The following is a 20,038-nucleotide window of genomic DNA, read 5'->3' on the forward strand; positions in this document are numbered from 1 at the left end:
GTTTTGCTGGTTTGAAGTAGGAGGGACTCCTTTGGGAAAAAGGAGACATATCTCTATGCACCAGTCAGAATTTAACAGCATTTAAATCAGAATCTGATGACAGTCGGTGAGGTTGTGTGGTCACCGTCAATCAAATCTGATCAAACCACACCTACACAGTGCTGGTGACGAAGATAAGCTGAGTTTCTGAGGTATTACTCTTGAGCAAGTGCTACCTTAAGATGTTTCTTTTTTACCTTGACTGTCGCCATGAACTGTTAAGGGGTTGTTACTTACTAAATTTAGGCTTCTATGAGCAAGTGCAAGCAGGAGACCATTATAAAACATGAAAAGGTTTACTATATTAAAGTATACAAAAATGAAATAATATCCATTCATCCATCCATTTTCAAGGGCCGGGACTTGGGGCAGCAGGCCGTGCAAAGCACCCCAGACGTCCCTCTCCCCAGCAACACTTTCCAGCTCCTCCTGGGGGAGCCCAGGGCATTCCCAGGCCAGATGAGATATGTAATCCCTCCAGCATGTTCTGGGTCTGCCCTGAGGCCTCCTACCAGTGGGACCCAGCTGGAGATGTTTCCTATTAGACATTTGTGTGAAATGTTATCATTATAAGCATATGAATTCCTTAGTTATGGCAAACATGTTTCGTGAGGTCACAGTGACTTTGACCTTTGACCACCATATTCTAATCAGTTAATTCTTGAGTCCCAGTGGACATTTGTGCCAAATCTGGAGAAATTCCAAGGGAGATATCACATTCACCAGAATGACACGTATGCAAGGTTGCAGTGAAATTTACCTTTTACCACCAGAATCTAATCAGTTCATTCTTAAGTGCAAGTGGACGTTCGTGTCAAATTTGAGGAACCTGCTTTAAGACTTTCGTGTTCACAAATAAGACAGGCAGGTGTTCTTGAGATATTGCATTCATGAGAATGAGACAGATACAAGGTTACAGTGACCTTGACCTTTGACCACCAACAATCTATTCTGTTCATTGCTAACTCCAAGTGGACCTTTGTGCCAAATTTGAAAAAAATCCCTCATGGTGTTCTTGGGATACTGCATTCACATGAATGAGATGGATGCAAGGTCATGGTGACCTTGACCTTAGACCTATGACTACCAAAAACGAATCAATTCATCCTTAAGTCAAGTGGACATTTGTGCCAAGTTTTAAGGAATTCCTTGAAGGCATTCTTGAGATATCAAGTTCATGAGAAGAAACAAAATGCCAGGCTACAGCTAGCGCCAGCATGGAGGAATAAAAACTCCAGTCCTTCCCCAGTGCTTGAAAATTATTTGACACCCCTCATAAATTACAATTCACAAATGTAGAAACACAGACTGGCACAGGTCCCATCAACGTATAGTATCATGATTAATGTCACCTCTGTGTGCCAGAATGAATTAATACCACCTAATCCTTTAAAACACACCGCTGCTCTATTCACCTTTCAAATGAAATCACTTAATAGAGACTCTGGTCCAACACTGATAACACACAAACTTTCTAATTAAAGATGCCCTCACAGATAACTGAAAAGGCAGATACACCAAATCAATATTCATAATTTATGAGTCAGATGGTCCAGAACAGAAAGAGATCTTGATGCTGCAACCTCCCTAAACGCTGTTATTACCTTCTTTAATCAAAATCAGTAATGGGTCTTGCCTGGCTGACATGTTCATATTTCATCATTTATTTCCAGGGTGTGTGCGTGTGTGTGTGTTTGTGTGTGTGTGTGTTTAGTCTCTAATCACATAACCTGTAAATCACCTAATCTCTCTTGCTCTCATACACACAAACACAGTTTTATGTTGTTCCTTCTGTTATTTATCTTCTCCCCTCCACAGTGCAACAACAGCAAAATTCAGGTCAGTCATTCATCAGACATTTAACCCCTTTACATCACTTCACAAGTAAAATGAGCTGTTTTCCTAACAAAAAAGAAACACTTGTATGATTCTCCAACTCCTTGTTTTCTTAAAAAACAAAACATTAAAGAAATGTTTTGAAGGTAATAAAATTATTCACTTCCTTGCTGAACGTTATATGCATACATTGATGAGAAGCGTTAAGCTGCAGAGCTCCAGGCTCAGATCCACCTACTCCTTTAGACTCTTGCTGTCTCAAATCACGTACTTCTGTACTTACACTTAATATTTTGAGTGCATAAGTGCGTTCACACTGAGAAGTATGGAAAATGCAGTGCACTATGAGTAGCCGGATGGTGCACTCAAAACGGTCAAGAAGTTGAGTGTGGCACTATGGACACTTCATCCTCAATAGTCGCCATCTTGGCGACGTAGCGGAAAGGGAGGGACCACTTTTCAAACAGGAAATGGCGGCCGAGGACTGTGCGACCATGAACATCGCTGCATTGTACAAATACATGTGTTTTTTGCACTAAGCATCACTATACTGTTGTCGGGTATAAGCCAGCAGTATGTTTATTGGGTTAATTTAGCAGTCTGTAATGATTTGGGACCGCGAATGATAACATGAATGCTGATGCTAGTTTGCTAACTAGCTAATTTGTGGTCGTCATTTCCGCTGAGTGCACAACGGCCGTGTTTGGTTTGAGACAACACTACCCTGTCGAAATTCGCGCACTACGCCAATGGGTACATAGTGCACATAGTATACTACATGGAAGTGTACTGATGGAAGTATGTGATTTGAGACACAGCATCTGTCTCTGAATTTGGAGAAGGAAGTCTGAAATTGTGTTCACTAGAGACGATCCTCAGGACACGAGAACATGCTTTCATTTGTTTGAATAAGCCACACACCCTCCACCAATAACACCAAGCTAAAAATTACAACCTCGATATAACTTATGAAGTTAGGTAATGTTACATTAAGCGTACAAGAAGAATGCGAGACTTGTTTTGTTTCCGGTTCTGCGTAAAACTCGTGCGAGTTCATAGTTTTCACCAAAGTCCGTACATTTAATGGAAACACAGGATTTGTATTTCTTTTAATACGCATTTCCCAATGATTTGAATCACTTTTGGTTGGAAACATAGCTAATGAAGCCTGTAATTCACCAGGGCTAACTGGGGCAAGAGTGGAGAGTGGGTACACCCAGATATTTGGGATGACCATTTCGTTTGGGCGATGTTAATAGACCAGTTTGAAAAGTTTTCATGTTTTTATAACAGAACAAAGCTGTGACTGTTTTTTAAAATACAAAGATGTTGAAGGTTCCCAGAAAAACTGCCAAAACTCTGGGGAAAATTGTGACTATTCTATCATAAAAATGACATTACTCTTTGAAAGTAAAGCGCTTTTTGAGCGTGTTCTCTGACATCAATTCAGTTACATTGACTCCAAGTCACAATGTGGACACTTGCACAACCGAGAGGAAAAATCAAACCTACAAAGAAAAATAGAACAACTGGTCATATGCCCTGACCCAGTTCACCTGTCTCTTACCAAAATAACCCTTGTAAGAAGGATTGTGAAACCATTGTATATGTCCAAGAGGGCCTGATTATCTGAGCTAAAGCTAATGCGTACTCCATTTTGCCTTTAGTACACAAAACTAGGATGAACATATTTATTCAAACACTCCATGACAAGCTGTGTTGTCCCGTAATTTTAAGATACATGTTAATACAGTAATATTTAAACAGCTAACACGGTGTTGTGGTCATGTATTAATTATCTTACGTTAGCTAAAATTCCCCTAAATCACATCCTGGAGTTATTACATGTGCTTTCATAGTATTAATAAAATACAACATAAATAAACAAGGAAAGCTGTAATTCAGTCTTGGTCTTTTTTTTTTTATAGAAGCTTGTTTGGCTGTTTAGGTCTTACTTTATTACACACTATAAGGAATTAATTACCGTATATTTTTTAATTACTATATATATTTTATCTATCACACACTTATTACCACATAACTGTCTCATCAGCTGTGATTTTATTTCATCTGGCCACAGTTCATTATAAAATATGGCGTATCACAAAACGTAAATGACAAAGTTTATTGTTTTCCTGGGCTTGATGGAGTTCATAGATCTAAATTACGGCTATGAGTCCATCCGCTGGCTGTGTGCCTTCAGTGAATCCTCCTCATTCATAATAATCACCCTCTCAGGCTCATAAAAATGGTTCTTTTCTCTCTTCCACATTAGCGAAGTAATGACAAACACAACAGCCTGGGTATATGTGGCATATATGCAGGCTATTTGCAGTTCACTGGTTAAGGGGACACACTTGACAAACCCCTTTCACAAGGTTCTCATTAAGCAGATATTAAGCTTCATTTTTTTCCATTTGTACTTAGCCATAAGGACTACGCCCTTTTTACGAACTCAACTATTCAGGATTGCACCAAATGTAAGAAACATTAATTATGGTAGAGTCAAGAATAATTCTGACTCACCAGATTTCAGTTTTTGATGCAAAGACAGATTTTCCTTTAAGGCTTTTATAACCATGAAGCAGTCTCTGACGCACATCTGAAAACCTTAAATCAAACAGGTTAATTTCATGTTATAGTCAGTGAAATTATATTATGAATCCATCAGTAAAGGTCCCTGAAGAGCTTTATTCCCTCATGTCCCTCTGGCAAGTATTATTTCCCAAATGAAAGATTCAAACAGAAGCATGTACCCAGCTGAGCGAACCCATTTGGGACTGTTATGTTTACCACGTATGCAGCTGCCTGCTTCCTCTGTGATTTTTGCTGTGAGCACATGTTTAATCAAGGCAGCAGCTTTCAGATATTGACACACTGTGTTTGACTGTTCTCGATTTTGGGTGAATCAGTTTCTCATTCCAACACCAAAGCTGTACACCTACAGTCTGACAGAAATTTGAACTCTGGAGAGGGTTTTTAAAAAAGCAAGGTCTCTGCTGCTGTTAAACAGTTGGCTGACTAATATGACGAGTCAGACCTCCTCCCATTAGTCAGAGCTCGAGCTCTAACTGATGTTTGCCTCACTTGAAAGACACAGATACCGTGTCTAGTCACAGTGAGGGGATCAGGTGAGGGCTGAGTCGGCAAGGGTAAAACCTGTATACACTGGGAAAGTGTGGCTTATAAACACACATAAGCGATATTATGACATTTACGTTATCTATGATTTGTTACACTTACCATAAAATCAGTACTCTCGAGCCATTAACGCTACAATGTAGGATGTCAGTTTCAGTTAATTCTGCTTTCGATAGCCCGACACCCATTAACTTATGAGTAACTAGCTTAAAGAAAAAAAAGCAAAATGACATGAAACACAAGAGGCCTTTCCTTTTAGCTACAATGACTCAGTGAGCTTTAGCTGCATTTCAAGGCGCTAACCAGTAATATGTAGTGAAATTTTGATTGTCTTGTTGTCTAAATATTTTGCCTTTGATTTTATTTCCTGTTGGCCTTGCTGACAGACAGTCAGCAAGCTGCATCAACGTTCACAGTGCCCTTCTTCTGGTCTCGTTAGCTTGGTTTGGGTGTGAGCTAGCTAGCGGCGCTGATTCGGTGTTTAGTGATTACAGCTGGTAACACTGTCGGGACAGTGTTGCTGCTAAAACATGGCAGCAACCCTCCAGGCTCCCCCCAAGGTAGCCCCTGTAGGTAAGTGGCTTCATTTTGAGTTGCAAAATCATTTTAGCATTATTAGCACCACTAGCCGTGTTGACACAGTGAATGGTGCTAACAGAGTTGACAGTGGTAACATAGTTAACAATACTTAAGGGGGTTGCAGCTCAAAATTGGGCCACTTACTCACTGGGGCAACCGGTTGGAAGACCAAAGGGTGGGTACAATGTTTTCACAGCAATACTGTTGGGTCAGGACAGCATTATTTGCAATGATTGCCGAATGAGTGGTGCTGCTAGCTAGCTACCACCAGACCCTGGTAGTGTGCAGTGCAGTAAACTGATGAGTAACAAAATCAACCCATAGGTCAACATGCATGACCTGTCAAAAATATTCTCAGTGGTTAACTGATTAACAGTCAACCACTGTCATCCCTGCTACAACATAATAGACTCATGTGTTTTAGTGAATTCCATGCACGTTCTGAAACAGTAGCCTACAGCGATGCTAACATTACTAAACACCATTAGCTTATGTTTTGACAATGTGCTCGAATGTTGTATGTCATTTGCAATCTCAAGAACTACACATCCATGGAGGCTCACAACTTTCTTACCAGTGCCTTAACAATCTAACACTGTTTGGATAAAGCCTTAGATCCTTTTTTGTTTAGCTAGAAACAGCAACAAAATCACCATCACCAAACCCACCAGACTCCTTTTAAATAATCAGTAATTTAAGCACGTATAGAGTCAGCATATTTTCACATCTAATTGGGTGAATAAGGGTTTCTTTTTACCAAACCAGAGTTGGTGATTATTGGAACAGTGGAGAGACAGACCAAGATGGCTTTTGTGAGTTTTACTTTGTTTCTGGTGACTTTAAATAAAGTGTGTTTTATGATTATAAAAAAAACAGTTTATTTAAATGGAGTCTGGTAGGTCTGACCATATCCATTCTGGGGCTGTTTCTGAGTAAACAAATAAGATCTTACTCTGTAACATCAAGGTTTATCTCTGCAGGGAACACCTATAATGATAATCTGAGCCAGTCGGTGACAAAAACAAGCACTTTAATGGATGTAGATTGATTGTGTGTGTGCACAATCCACACAGCAACTCATCAGCATGGTAGCAGATGCTTAGTTTCCCCCCTCGGCCTAAAATGACGTGAAGTTTTGTTGGCATTCCCATGAACACTGACTTTATATCTACTGTTCTGGGTTTGCAAAAGAGGGAGGTCTGGTCTGGAGTGAAAACAGCGAGGGTAATGTTATCCGTCGATACAGACAACAGGCCTGCAGCGACAACCAACACCCACAGCTGCCAGTGTAAAAATTCGTCCTTGGAAGCAAACCTGTGGGCCAGAATACTGAATGTATCATAAAACATAATACACTGCAGTTCTGTTACTGTTTGAAATTCTTCGAGATTCCTCATCTTTGTTACAGACTTCAAAAATTGTCAGATTAAGCCAATTTTCTTCTTCTAATTCAAAATCAGGTAAAAGGTGTGAAAGTCAGTTTAGCAATTTACTTCCCTTCAATAATTTTTCAGCTTACAATAGGCTTATCCGAAGCCTCAACAAAACAAGCCTAAGAGATTATTTTATCTCATCTAATCATATTCTCCCTCCCTCTCATCCTACTGTGTTATTCAGGCCCTTTCTACTCGTCTTCAACCTTTCAGCAGAATGCTAAATAGAGAATTTTCTCTCCGGGGACCCGAGAGCCTGCTGACATGTCACTCTGCCTGACATTCCTTGCGCTCCCCGGGGTCGTCAGGATGGAGTTTTATCTCATCAGAGTGGAGGAAAGATGTTGGAAAATCTGTCCATCCGTCCATCCAAGTGAAGTCCCTCTGGTTCCCATCAATCTGCACAATGCCTAGGGAAGTGTCAGCGCTGACCAGCCCACGCAGCATCTTACATCGGGAGCGCTTGTGGGGCGAAAAACTTGTGCAAGAAAGTAGGACTGTCTGTACTAACCTTGTTGACCAGCTGAAATCATTCTAGCTCTTGTGTGCAGCTGCTAACTGACAGAGGTGGTGTGGTTGAAAGGATATATGTCTCGTATCAAGACGGAGACCTCTTAGAGTTTGTGCCCACTGAGTGAAGTGCTTTCACAGTGTGTTAAGTCTGCCAGACATGTGGGACGGTTTGGGAGATTGGACTTTAAATCACAAAACCTTAGAGGCAGAAATCATCTTACTGCTTAATTTAAAGCTGGATGAGTGAAGCAGAGGACCACATCCTCATGTACCAACCCAATAACAAAACTGAATGGTGATGGAGGAACTATTTTCAAAACGACTCTTTGTTTTTGGCTCCTTGGGGATAATTTCAATTTTGGGACAGTTAAGTGTCTGCTAAGTGTCTGCCAAGGTCTGTGCCAAGACAGCCAAGAAAGGCTGCTTTCTATTGCCTAAATTATTCCTTTGTGTGTGGGTAAGTTGTTTAAAAAAATTCAGATGATCCAAAACAACTGGTTGAGTAGACAATGTTGTATTTACTAGCGATGAGCAAGTACACCATTATCTGTAACTGTAACTATTCAATCAACTACATTATCTGTATCTGTACTTGGAATGGATGGAAATGGGCAGGGCTTAAACCATAAGTAGGTAGGACTCAACCAGAAGTTATTTTAAGCCTGAAATTGATAAGAGTTGATCAGAAGTTCCTGGATTTATCAATCATTGGGAAACTATTTACAGAAGAAATTGAGCTTCAGATAATTTTGATCAGAAGAGTGAGAGGTTGAGCAAAGTATGGATATTGACAAAATTTACTTAGATGATACTCATACTCATAAAAAATACTAGGGCTGCCCCCGATTAAGAATTTTCCTAGTTGACCAATAGTCATCATTTAGGGCCACTGGTGGACTAGTCTCCTGCATGTTTCTGATGTGAATGTAATGATTAAATGATATATTTTGGTGGTTTGAGTTGAAGGTGTGAGAAAGAATAGTATCAGTAACATTGTTAACACTGTGCTACATTACAGAGAAATACAAAACCGTACTAATGAACCTTCATTAATATAGGCCTATATTTTATCTACAAGTGCACGTCACACACTGAGCGAGCCGCCTGTTAATGACGCTGTGGGCTAATGGGCATGTAGCTACTTCCATGTTTCAGATGATGCGTCATGTTTGTAGTGGACCAATGAAGATGAGTTTACATATCACCTTGGGTTCATCCTTCACCTTCTCAAAATGATCCCACACTTTGGATTTCCTGCCCGACATGTTGTTAACTAGCCTGTGGAATAACTGCAGGTACCAGCCCTGGAAATTAACCTGACTCCTGTCTGACTGCTGAGCGTGGACACTTCCTGTCTCTGTCCTTTCAAATTAAATTCCCACATGGTCCAGTCATGTAGGTTTCGATTTATTTTGACAAGGCGCAGCTCCTGGTAGAGCCACCAATGAAAACTTGCTGATGAATAACCTTTGTGGTCAACTACATTTGGTCGAATATTAGGGGGCGACCCTACTGAATGTACCACTAGATTTAGTCTCTGTGTGCCTGCATCTTCCGATCTTGGGGAGGAGGCGCAGGATGCTCCAGTCAGGGAGTTGTATGCTTTGAATGACTGAACTGAGAGGCAGCTTCTGCCTCCATCCACTGAGATTTAATTCAAGTACTGAGATTATTTCTGAGCAGCTCTGTGAGAGTTATCTCTGATAGTCAAACTGCTAAAATTCTATCCTCTTTTCACAACCTGTTTTCATTCCCAGGGTGTCAAATACAGCAGCTTGGTCAGTGGCGCACAGTGTCTGATACTGACCCACAAGACACCCTTTACTGTCTGCATGAGACACACAGGGCTTTCAACTAACTCCAATTTAAACGCATCTGCTGCAATATTAGATGCTCAGAGTAACTGACATAGTACGAAGAGTGAGAAAGTCTGCTTTGGGTTGATGTCAGGGTGACTGGTGTTCGTGTCCTGTGTGAAACCAAAGATTAAAGTTTGTTTATTTGTTTGGATCCCCATCATTTGTGCTCTAAAACAGTGGTTCCCAACTGGTCCAGCCACAGGGTCCAGATTTCTCCTTAGGCATTTGTCCAAAGTCCACACAGTTCAATGTATTCATACTTGCATTTGGCCATGTCATTGAACTGGTTTGCTGTCTCTGTCATGTAGCTGTCCGTCAGTCACTCACTCTACAGCAGGAAACAGCACTTCAAAGAAAAGGCTCTGTGCCGAAACTTCACTGTACTTCAAAAGATAGTGTTTTTTTTTTTTACAAACTTGACACATTCAAGAGTCACTTGCTGTCCATTCAGAATTGACCCAGGACCCACCAGTTGGGAGCCACTGCTCTAAAATACAGATTCTTCCTGGGGTCCACATTTGAAAACACACATTTAACATCATAGTCGACACAAATGCAAACATTTGAACACATATGTTAAACATACGTCATGTGAGAAATGTGAACGTTTAAGTTATGTAACAAATACAAAACAAATACGTCTTTTTTTCTAAAACCTTAAGTGGTTGAAAGTTAATGCCAAAACCTGTTTCCTGTGAACATGGTAGTCTACTTTGAAAAGACACTATGAATGAAACTGACAAGTTCCAAACTGTCTCTCGAGGTGTGCCTAAAGTGTAAGAAATTGAAGCGTAGGGCCACTGACCAAGATGTTATATTTAATGAGTTGAGAGTGAGGACATGTCTTCACTGGTTGGTTTGTTTGAGTCCAAAGAAACCGAAGTCCAGACTTAAGTTTCCCTAAGCTTTACCCTACCAGTCTGCTTGCACATTTGTTTTTAGTTGTTCCGATCTTTACAACAAGAGAGTAATTATTTCCTCATAGTGCAGCTGTTCGCACCCATTGTTAAGAAATAATTTCCTGCTCAGTTTTACATACACAGCGAAACTACAAAGACATTTAAGATAACTGTGAGGGAAGAGAAAGAAATAATCCGTACGGCCACAAAGACATAAAAACAAGCGCTTTATGCTTTGCTTCTCTGCAAAAACAAAAGTATTGTGTTTTATCTTTCCTGTTTATTATGCTAACAATTCAAGGATGCTACCAGTGATGCTATCTATGCAAACTTTATTCTTTTCCCACTGACAGTATGGATGACAACCAAAGTTTAACTGTAACCAATCCTACTTTAGGTGGATCTGAATATGGCTTCTTGGTCCACAGAAAAACTAAAAGCCTAATGGCAGCATCATTTCCAGGGTTACTGTTGGACTCACCTCTCCGTCTGTAAGGTGACTTTGGAGGGCTCAACGTTGGGGTTCTCCCATTCCATCTGTGGGCAGTGCATGAAGTAACACAGGGTGTAGAGGGCCTCAGGCTCCCAGTGCACTGTGGTGTTGGTGGTCTTCTGGTGGACTGGAGTCCCATTGCTGGGGTTCTTGATGTGTAGCGGCTGGAGGAGGTGCATGGCCCGCGATACCAGATCACCTGGAGGATACATTTATATAAATGGGAGCGGTGCATGGATTTTCCCAACAAAACATGACAGAGAAAATAAAAATGACACAAATAGAACTGCATTAAAGGCAGTATAATAACATTGTGTAGTACACTGAAGGCAGATCTAGTCATTATAACAAAATCCTACGCATTACTCTCAGAGCACAAATTCATTTTCCTCCTTTGTCAGGCGAGTACTCGCAGCACTTCTTTGATAAAGTAGAGACTCACTCCTTCATTCGCTCACACTCTGAATCACTGTGCATTTAGTCATACACATATGCCCACACAAACCTAGCTGAGTGGGAAATTGCTGCCTTGAAATTAAATCTTACGCACATGATGCCTCTCTCAGTAAGTCTGAGCTCTTATTCTGTCCTCATTTTATCTTTAGCTCTTATTTTTCTCTGTTTTTCTCCCAGTTTGCTTACGTGACCATCGAGAGAGTCATGGAGAAACTGCAGTATCTGTGTCACTGTGCAAAATGTTAAGTGAATCTGGAAAGCATTTTGAAACCTTGTGAACTTCCTGCCGATAGAAATGTGTAGGCTGGGAGAGGACACAGACGCATTACAGGGTAATTTACATTATTTAGAACATGGATGTTGTTTTGTAGCTTTTATTATACTGTTTCTATCACGAGTGAACAAACATGACAAGTCAGATGATCACACAGGTCGCGAACAAAACTTTTTTAGTTATGGATGTCAGAGTTACTAATGCAGCATGCTCTTGTTTTGACAGAGTGAGGAATCAGTCCCACCCACATAATTTTCAGTTGAGACAGAAACTGCTGACTTTGAGTATTTGGTGGGAACAAAAGTTTTAATGAAGAGATAGAAGATCAATAACTCTGTCACATCTGTCAGTCGATAAATATGATAGTAATGTAAGGTTACAAATAGCAACCAGTTAGCTTAGCTTAGCACAAAGACTGGAAACATTGGCAGCTAACATGTAATCTTCTATAAAACTGCAAACTGTCATTTCTACGATGACCAAGATATAACATTGGGCCTTGGCCACCTTGATACAATCACTGGCTCGCCCCCTCGCAAAAATAATACATGAACTGGGATGTTTTCAGCTTCCAGGAATTGTGTACAGGTCTTCTGTACAGGTCGCAGAATCTAGTCACAGTATCTTTGTGTGTTCAGATTTTCAGATGTCAATGGCACAGTCCCTCAAACTTTAGTGAGATATTAGTGATGTTACTAATCGAGCTTGTCTGGGGTATGTTTGAATCCCGAGCTGTGTCTCAATTCAAGAGTTGCAGCCTCTGAAAGCAGCCTTTGCGGTCGACGTCGGCCACGTCCTTTGAAAAAGGTCGTCGAAATGGGATGGTCTGGTTGCATCACCACTTGTTTTCGCCTCAACCCTGTGTTCCTGCTACCTAGCAACCAGCTGCACTTGACGAAAAAAAGGAGTAAGCTAGTAAATTAGTTGGCCCTAAATCATGGACCCAGAGATTGTTATTACATATATACTTCTTATTTAATACTTGCGGAGATGATACATTGCCGGTGTCAGACTGATGGACTGTTTTCAGGTAACCTTATCAAATTAAGATTGTTTAAGCTGTGTACTTTAAGCTAATAATAATGTTAACAACAGTTAACAATTAGCTAGTTAACGACTGTTAGTTAGCTTAACTTAATATGTAATTGACAACGGTGCACAGTGCACCTTGGGATAGGCTGGGCCACGAAGGATTCATCCATTGCATCCTGCAAATTCTGTGAAAGAAGGCTGCATCTCTCTGCCGCATTTTAAGGAGCCTTTGAAATGGGACAGCCTTGGTCACACCGAAGTGACGCAACTAGTCTTCAAATACAGCCTTCGAAGGCTGCAGCCCCTGATTTGAGACACAGCTTCAGATTTTTATGAAGTGCACAGACATCACAAACCTTGCACAGATTTAAGTCCATATAGTCACGTTCAGACATTTTAGGCGGCATAAACATATGTAAAACAAATTTTTGAGTAGAGGGGGACTTTAACTTGTCAGCGGCCTCATCTGGACACCCTTATGAAAAATATCTGTGGGCGCCACGGATGCGTAGGGCTGTACAACGAATATTCTAAATTCAAATTTGAAAAAAAAAAATGGACCTTCGAATGTGAAAATTGATATTCGATTGTGGAGAGAGAAAAAAAACACCACTGCAGCTGTCCTCTTTGTGAGTGGGTGTTGGCCTGGGCTGCTGCACTGAAAGCACTGGACAAGCGGTTCTGCTCCGAGCTGTTGTCTCCGTCACCCGGCTCGAGGCTCTTCGCAGCGCTTCCGTGAACGGTATGGCCTAACGGGTCAGAGAGGGGGGGCGAGCGAGAGGTCCGTGGTCGTTTCTAACGTAATGTTATAGATAATTGTTTTACGTGTTTTAATGTGTAGGTATGTAAATGTTTTCAAAGACGTTAATGTTGAAATAAAAATACCTACAAGTAGTTATGTTTCCTTGTATTAATACATATACAAGTATGTTTCCTTGTATTAGTTTGCCCTCTTGTGGACATAATGCGAAAAAAAAAAATTGAATGGTTCGAACCTATGAGTTATTTTTAGAAGGAATATTCGAATGTCATTTTTGAGCAATTTTGGCAGCCCTACTGATGCGGTCAAGTCTTCAGATCTATGCAGTGTCCCCCTCCTGTGTGTGTGTATTTGAGGAGTCATACATGACTCAAAGGTTTTGTTCAGTAAAGCCCAACTTCAGTTTATTCATGTTGCAGAATGTCTTGTAATATTTTTTCCAACATCGTGACAACTCGCACAAAAAAAACCCCTCACGACTGAACACTTTTCTGTAGAAACTACACAAACCACAGAGATTAAGTCAACCTTTGCTCGGGGAAACATAGAGAACATTTTTGGCTATTTTCCTTGATAAATGTGGTCCATTGCTTTTCAGTATGAACCGATTTCAAGCCACGTCTGTACGCAGCAGGAGCGAGGAACAAATGGAAGAAATTTTACAATTCTAATAGTTTTGAACACCAAAGGAGGTATGAATTTCAAAGACTGAAATCCAAACCCTGCATACCACAGATATTCAGCGCTGACATTTATAGAGTCATAACTCTCTGATTTAGGATTCTGGCAACTTAACAGCAGTTTATCGATGAGGTCATTAGTGATGCATTTAAGAATAACGATATTGCTCTGAGAGGAGAAATACTGCAGCGTGAGCCTGCGGGGTCGATTTCTCAGAAAAATGAATACCCCATTGATCTAATTATTTACTTGGTTTATTGGAACGCTGCAGGTTTCAGGCTCACAGGAGAACACGGACACTGAGTTCAGACAGAAAACACCGCAGCCTGAGTCTGTGAGTTCATGCATTCTCTCACTGGATACGCAAGTAATATGTGAATAAAACAATATGTGTGAAAGTCTGAAGCTCTGAGCTGCAGTGCAACAGTAAACACACACACACTAACACACACACATACACACACATCCTCTCTCTGATCTTGTTTGATTGTTTGTTCCAAAAATACCCAGTCTGAGGAAAGTTGGCCTGTCTTGAAACCTCATTGCTTAGACAGAATGACACGGTGAGTGTGCGCTCCAAGGTTCTCCATCTGTCAGACTAAAGGCCCCTGACAGAGTTCACAGGCAGTCAGATGTAAACAGAGCACGATGCTCACAGCACAGTTTGCACTCCAGCTCCAGGGAGCATCATAGACAGATATCTAGAAAGAATTAAATACATCAATAAATAACAGAAAACAAGGGAAACCATGCCCTGCTTCTATGACTGAAGATGTGTGACGAGATAAGGCTCCTGTCTCCAGGTATGACACATTAGACAAACATGATTAGGTATGGTCACGTAGTGCAATTAGTCAGATGGAGCGGGGGCAGCTCTCGGAGGTGCTCAGTGCAGATCAAAGAAATCATGATAAGACGTGCTCACAGACTGACCTTCAGCCAGCGCTGCAGTTGGCGCTGACTTTGAGAAAGTAGGTTTTTGGGGCCTTCGGGCTGACCAAATCATAACTCTAACATCACTCTATGGGCTGGTGTAAAAATGTTCAAACCGGTTTGATATTAACAACCAGACCGGACCAGTATACCAAACTTTATTACCAGGTGTCACACTCACACTGATCACCTTTATTTGGGTCTGTGCAAGGTTTGGGGCAGGGAAGGTTTCTGATTGGATAGGGGGCGGGGCGGATGTTACGTGTTTACGTTTACCGGAAGAAAACACTGTAGTCCTCGCTCCGGATAACAAGATGCTTGACGACGACGCTCTTAGTGCCTTTTTTGGGCTTGTTTTGCTTATATTCTTAAAGCAGCAGTACGACAACAACCATGTTCTGCTAATGCTTCGTCTGGAGAAGGGAGGTAGAAGGTCGAAGAGGGGAGATAGAAGACCGTGCTGTGGTGAATGGAAACCGGTGAGTGCAACGAGTCAGCCCGTTGCTATGCACGCTGTATACGTCATCGCGCCAGAAGGGCAAGGAAACGAGCATGCGCAGAAAGACCGGAATTAACTCAAAGAGGAATGAGTGTATACATGCACACAAAATTCTTTCATTCGGAATGACAAACGGAATAAACCACCCCCTTTAATCGGATTTAATTTTCAATCGGAATGACCACTTTTAATCGGAATGGCCTTTCATTCCGAATGAAAGTGGAATTAAACTGTCCATGTAAACGTACTGACTGTGGTATTTGTGTCCCCCTCCCTCGTCAACCGTCCACTTGACTAGTCCCACAAGCTCTCTTGGCATTTTCAGTGTAATAAATAAACAAAATGCACTCACAAAATATCTCCTGTTAGTAAACAGAGAAATACAACTGTACACTTTCTGAACACAAGTTTCTGTCTTTCACCAAACTACGACTGTCTTACCTTACCTTGTTAACGCTTTGGAAAAGAAAACCCCTTTATTCAAACTTGACAGAAACAAAATAGCACTCACTGAAACTATCTTAGTAAGTCTTTTTAGTTAGTCTACTGTTCCATCAATTCCAAACTCTAGTCTGGTTGAAATAAACTCTTAATTCACAGAGTTAGATGGACAAAATATAGGCACGACACAGGCTGACTGTTAACAGCCCTCTATCCCCGCCACTCGCAGTCAGCTCAGCTGCCTGTTGTACCAGACTGACCTCTGGTGGTATGTAATGCGTACTACATACTAGGGGGTGGAGGAAAAGATCGAAACAGCATAGCAACGCAATATTTTTGTGTGGCATTATCGTATTATCACACAGTGCTAAGTATCAGTTCTTTATCACATAAAGTATTAATATTACAAAAGCAAATTAAACTTTATGTAGCCTGCTAGAATAATATGATCACTTGTATTTTTTCAGTCCATGAGAAACATTTTGCTGCTGCTGCCGCAAAAAAGGCTTAAGTGGGATAAACAGATGTCGACAAAGTTTTCCTTTGGAGACAAAATTTACAGTTGAAAAAAGGTAATAAATCATAATATATTTTATCCCAATACTCATGACTTAAGTATCGTGATAATATCGTATCGCGGATCCTCTGGTGATTCCCATCCCTACTACATGCAAAATATCCTCATTACAACCTCTCCAGCATGAGCTGAGGATTTCTAAATATGAGTGCTGGATTTAAAGAAAAGGCCTTTAAAGAAAAAAAAAATACTGGTTAGTTAGTGGTTAATGTGTGTTGGCCTTCAGAAAGTAAAGTTAACCAAACTTACATCCCTAATTAATGCATTTCTATGTCTTGTCTGAGCTCTTCTGACTGATGTGATAATGATAATGGTGAATCACATACTTCTGTGCACTAATCAAAGTTTGGCAACAAGTTAATCAAACTCTGATGACAGTTGGTGGGTTATTTGTCAATCAAATGTGCTCAGAGCACATCCACACAGTCCTGACAAGGCAGACTGGCTGAGCTTTGAGTGCTACTGAAAGATCCCCTCCAGACATGTTTTCAGATCTATAGAAATACTCTACTTTGAATAACAATTTGTGTCTGATGCAGGTTTTCCACACAAAAAGTTCCATTATCTTGTTAAATCCTTAGAATTACATTTACTCCTCCCCGTGTTAAAAATCCAGAATCTGTATGTAAATCATGTTGATTTCAGAAGTTAAACTGTTTGAATAATGATGGTTCCTCCTTTCCTGTAAGTCCTTTCTCAGTGTGTGTGTGTGCACTGAAGTTGAAGGCTCAGGATTGGATTTGTGATGTCACAAATCATGCATGTATGCCCACCCATTAAAACTAGATTTTGACGAGCAAAGAGAAACTTTGTACTCTTAGGGCCGGATCTACTAAAGGTTTGCATGTATATAAACGTGTGCAAACTCATTGCACATGCAAAAAAATACACAAACTGATTTACTAAGGGTTGCATCTGCATCCAGTTGGTACGTTTGCTGCAATGAATATGCAATATGGGGCGTTTACACGCAATTGTGCGTGTGCTGGGAGTAGAAAATGTAAATATATTAATTTAGCACACCCAAAGTGATTGATCAAACCTGAAAGCAATTTTTCAAACACAAACTGCGTCTATATTTAACACGTGTCAAAGGGAGGTGCAAACGGTTTGTATGCGTAATTGTGCACACATGGCTGCGATTATCGTTGCAAGAAGGAGACATCGAAACAATGAAAGAAGATGCAGAGAATGCATTTTTCACCCTGGTGTTAACATTTTTGGAATGAATGAGGAAACAATCAGTAAAACATATCGCCTATCCAGCATTGCCATTTTGGAACTGTCCCTGGTCAGTACACGATAGGGCTGTCAGAACGAACTTCGCTTTTCGAAAACAATTCGAATTATTGTAAAAATAAGCATATTCGAAGTTGGAAACTAAGGTTCAAATATTTTTTGGGGCAAAAAAAATGTTTTTTGGGGAAATACATGACTGTCAGAGAAGCCCCGTTTTCAAACAGACCTACAAACCATCTCCTCTCCTCTCTCTCTTCTCAGCGGAGGGTGCCCTGTCAGCCCTGTGCTGACAGTGACAGGGCGCATCTCTTTGATCCGAAGTGACACAGCCCGTTTGCTCATGCTTCGGGGTCGTTCAATAGAGTAATTGCAAATAAATATTGTTTTAATGTGTAACTATTGAAATGTTCACAAGGGTTTTCATAAATTCCTACAATGTTGAGGCACTGCCGCCTTTGCAGGTTAAAAGTTAATGACAGCGACTTGAAGTGAGGAGGAGCAACACGTCTCCCGCTGAGCAGCGGTGTCGGTACCGACACAACTGCGCTGACAAGCCAGAGACGCTGACTTTTGCATGTGATGCAAAATATTAAAATAACGTCATTATAACACAAAAAATATAAAAATGCGGTGGTAGGCCTAGGCTATAGCCTATACCAAGGAAAAATTCGAATATTATTCGAACTGTTAATATAAAAGACATTAAAAATTCGAATCTGATTTTGGACCTCTTGTCATTTACGCAATCACTCTTAGTAAATCACCCGAAAACCGCGGTTCAGCCCCGCACGCAAAATTCTAGATTGTGCAGGCAAATTAGTACATGCAAACTGGGATCTTAGTAGATCCAGCCCTTAGTAAATTCATGTGAAAACAGCCTTCAAGATTCAAACTCTGCACAGTGAAGCTCAAACATTCAACTATAGGAACAAGAATAAATATATTTTGAGTGGAGGGGGACTTTAAAAATTAATATCCAAGCATGTTTGTCTCAATACAAAACTTTGATTGCTGCTTAGTCACATACATTTAATCTTCTGGAGAAAGGAACCCAAGGTTTTAGGGACTTTAAATACAAAACCTGAAAGAACTTTTCATCATTTAGTCAGTAACAGACCTTAACCTTAACTCTAACCATCAAAGGCAACAGATAAAAAATAAATAAAACTGCCTTTTTGCAACCGTGGTAGAGAAATTATTAAATGTCATCATGAATGCATGATTCTTCCTGGGTCATGGTTTGGTAAATTGGAAAGCCTCAGAGTTCTTCACTGTCAGCATTCATGCATGTGAGGAGGCTCTGGGTGTCTGCAGGTTGAGATAAGAGGTGGAACTTGTAGGTATTCATGACTCCACAGTCTGGACCGAGGGTTTCACAACATTATACAACAGTTAGTTGCAACTGCGTAGTTTGATTGGACAGGAGGCGTATAACCAGTGCAAATACAGAGAACAACAGCACCGACTTTTAACAACACACTTATGTCTCTGCTTTACAGGTGGTCCAAACTGTGCCATTCGGTTAATCTGAACACCATACCCTTGGAGTAGCAGAGCATATATTCTGGACACTCTGTCTAAAGAGACGCCAAGCAGAGTGAATGTGTGATTAACCCAAGAAGAAATAGACGGCTTTGCTACTTCACCTTGTTTCATTTTAGTGTAGAGCGTCAGATTAGATTCACAAATGCACCCTTTATTAACCGTAAATCAGTCGGCATTAACAGTCATCATATCAAAACCTTGCACTGCAAAGACGAACGTATTTCCACAAATAACATTTGAATTAAATCATGAATGGTCATCAGAAGAGGACAAAGGGAAGAAAAGAAGCCTGAATGCCTCAGTGCATTCTGCAGGCGTGCTCATAAGATGTCAGCCGATCCCAGTGAGCATCAACTAGGATTTAACGTTGATTAGTAGTTGAAAACAGGCTGATATTCAGTCTGAGCTCACCCTTTTCACCCCAGACGTGCTGATACTCAGTACAACAGCACTCCCTCTTGTGTGATACTGCTTAATTGTTTTAAGTAAAATGAGGTGCTGTGATTCTGTATGAGCCGGGATGGGCTTTGTAGCCCCGTTTCCACCAAACACTTTCGGTACGGTGCCTTCGGAACCAAAAGTAACCTCTCAGACATGGTACCTGGACCCTAGCGTTTCTACCGCAAACAGACTGCAGTGTTCACAGCTCCACCTTTTAGTACCAGAACTGTGTGCTACAATAGGTACCCCAACAGAGGGGGGACCAAACATGGGGACGGGACGGTTCCATTGGTACCATCCACAACTCTTCACAATACCGAACCGAACTGTAGCGTACCGTAATGCTCATTGGAAACGGGGCTTATAAA

At 40.9% G+C, this 20,038-nt stretch overlaps 1 protein-coding gene across 3 annotated transcripts in view; it reads right to left on the reverse strand.

Annotated features, from left to right (window-relative positions):
• Window positions 1-20,038, reverse strand: part of btbd11a (BTB (POZ) domain containing 11a) — a 364,442-nt gene that overhangs the window by 121,828 nt on the left and 222,576 nt on the right. For all 3 annotated transcript variants that reach the window (XR_007448417.1, XM_049566822.1, XM_049566821.1), the window contains exon 3: window positions 10,781-10,991. Coding sequence is in view for 2 of the 3 variants with exons in the window: in XM_049566822.1 (XP_049422779.1) it covers window positions 10,781-10,991 (211 nt within the window). In the remaining variant the exon portion in view is untranslated. The remainder of the gene's footprint in view (window positions 1-10,780; window positions 10,992-20,038) is intronic.

This window comes from Epinephelus fuscoguttatus, linkage group LG22, assembly GCF_011397635.1.
Source record: "Epinephelus fuscoguttatus linkage group LG22, E.fuscoguttatus.final_Chr_v1".
Taxonomy (NCBI): domain Eukaryota; kingdom Metazoa; phylum Chordata; class Actinopteri; order Perciformes; family Serranidae; genus Epinephelus; species Epinephelus fuscoguttatus.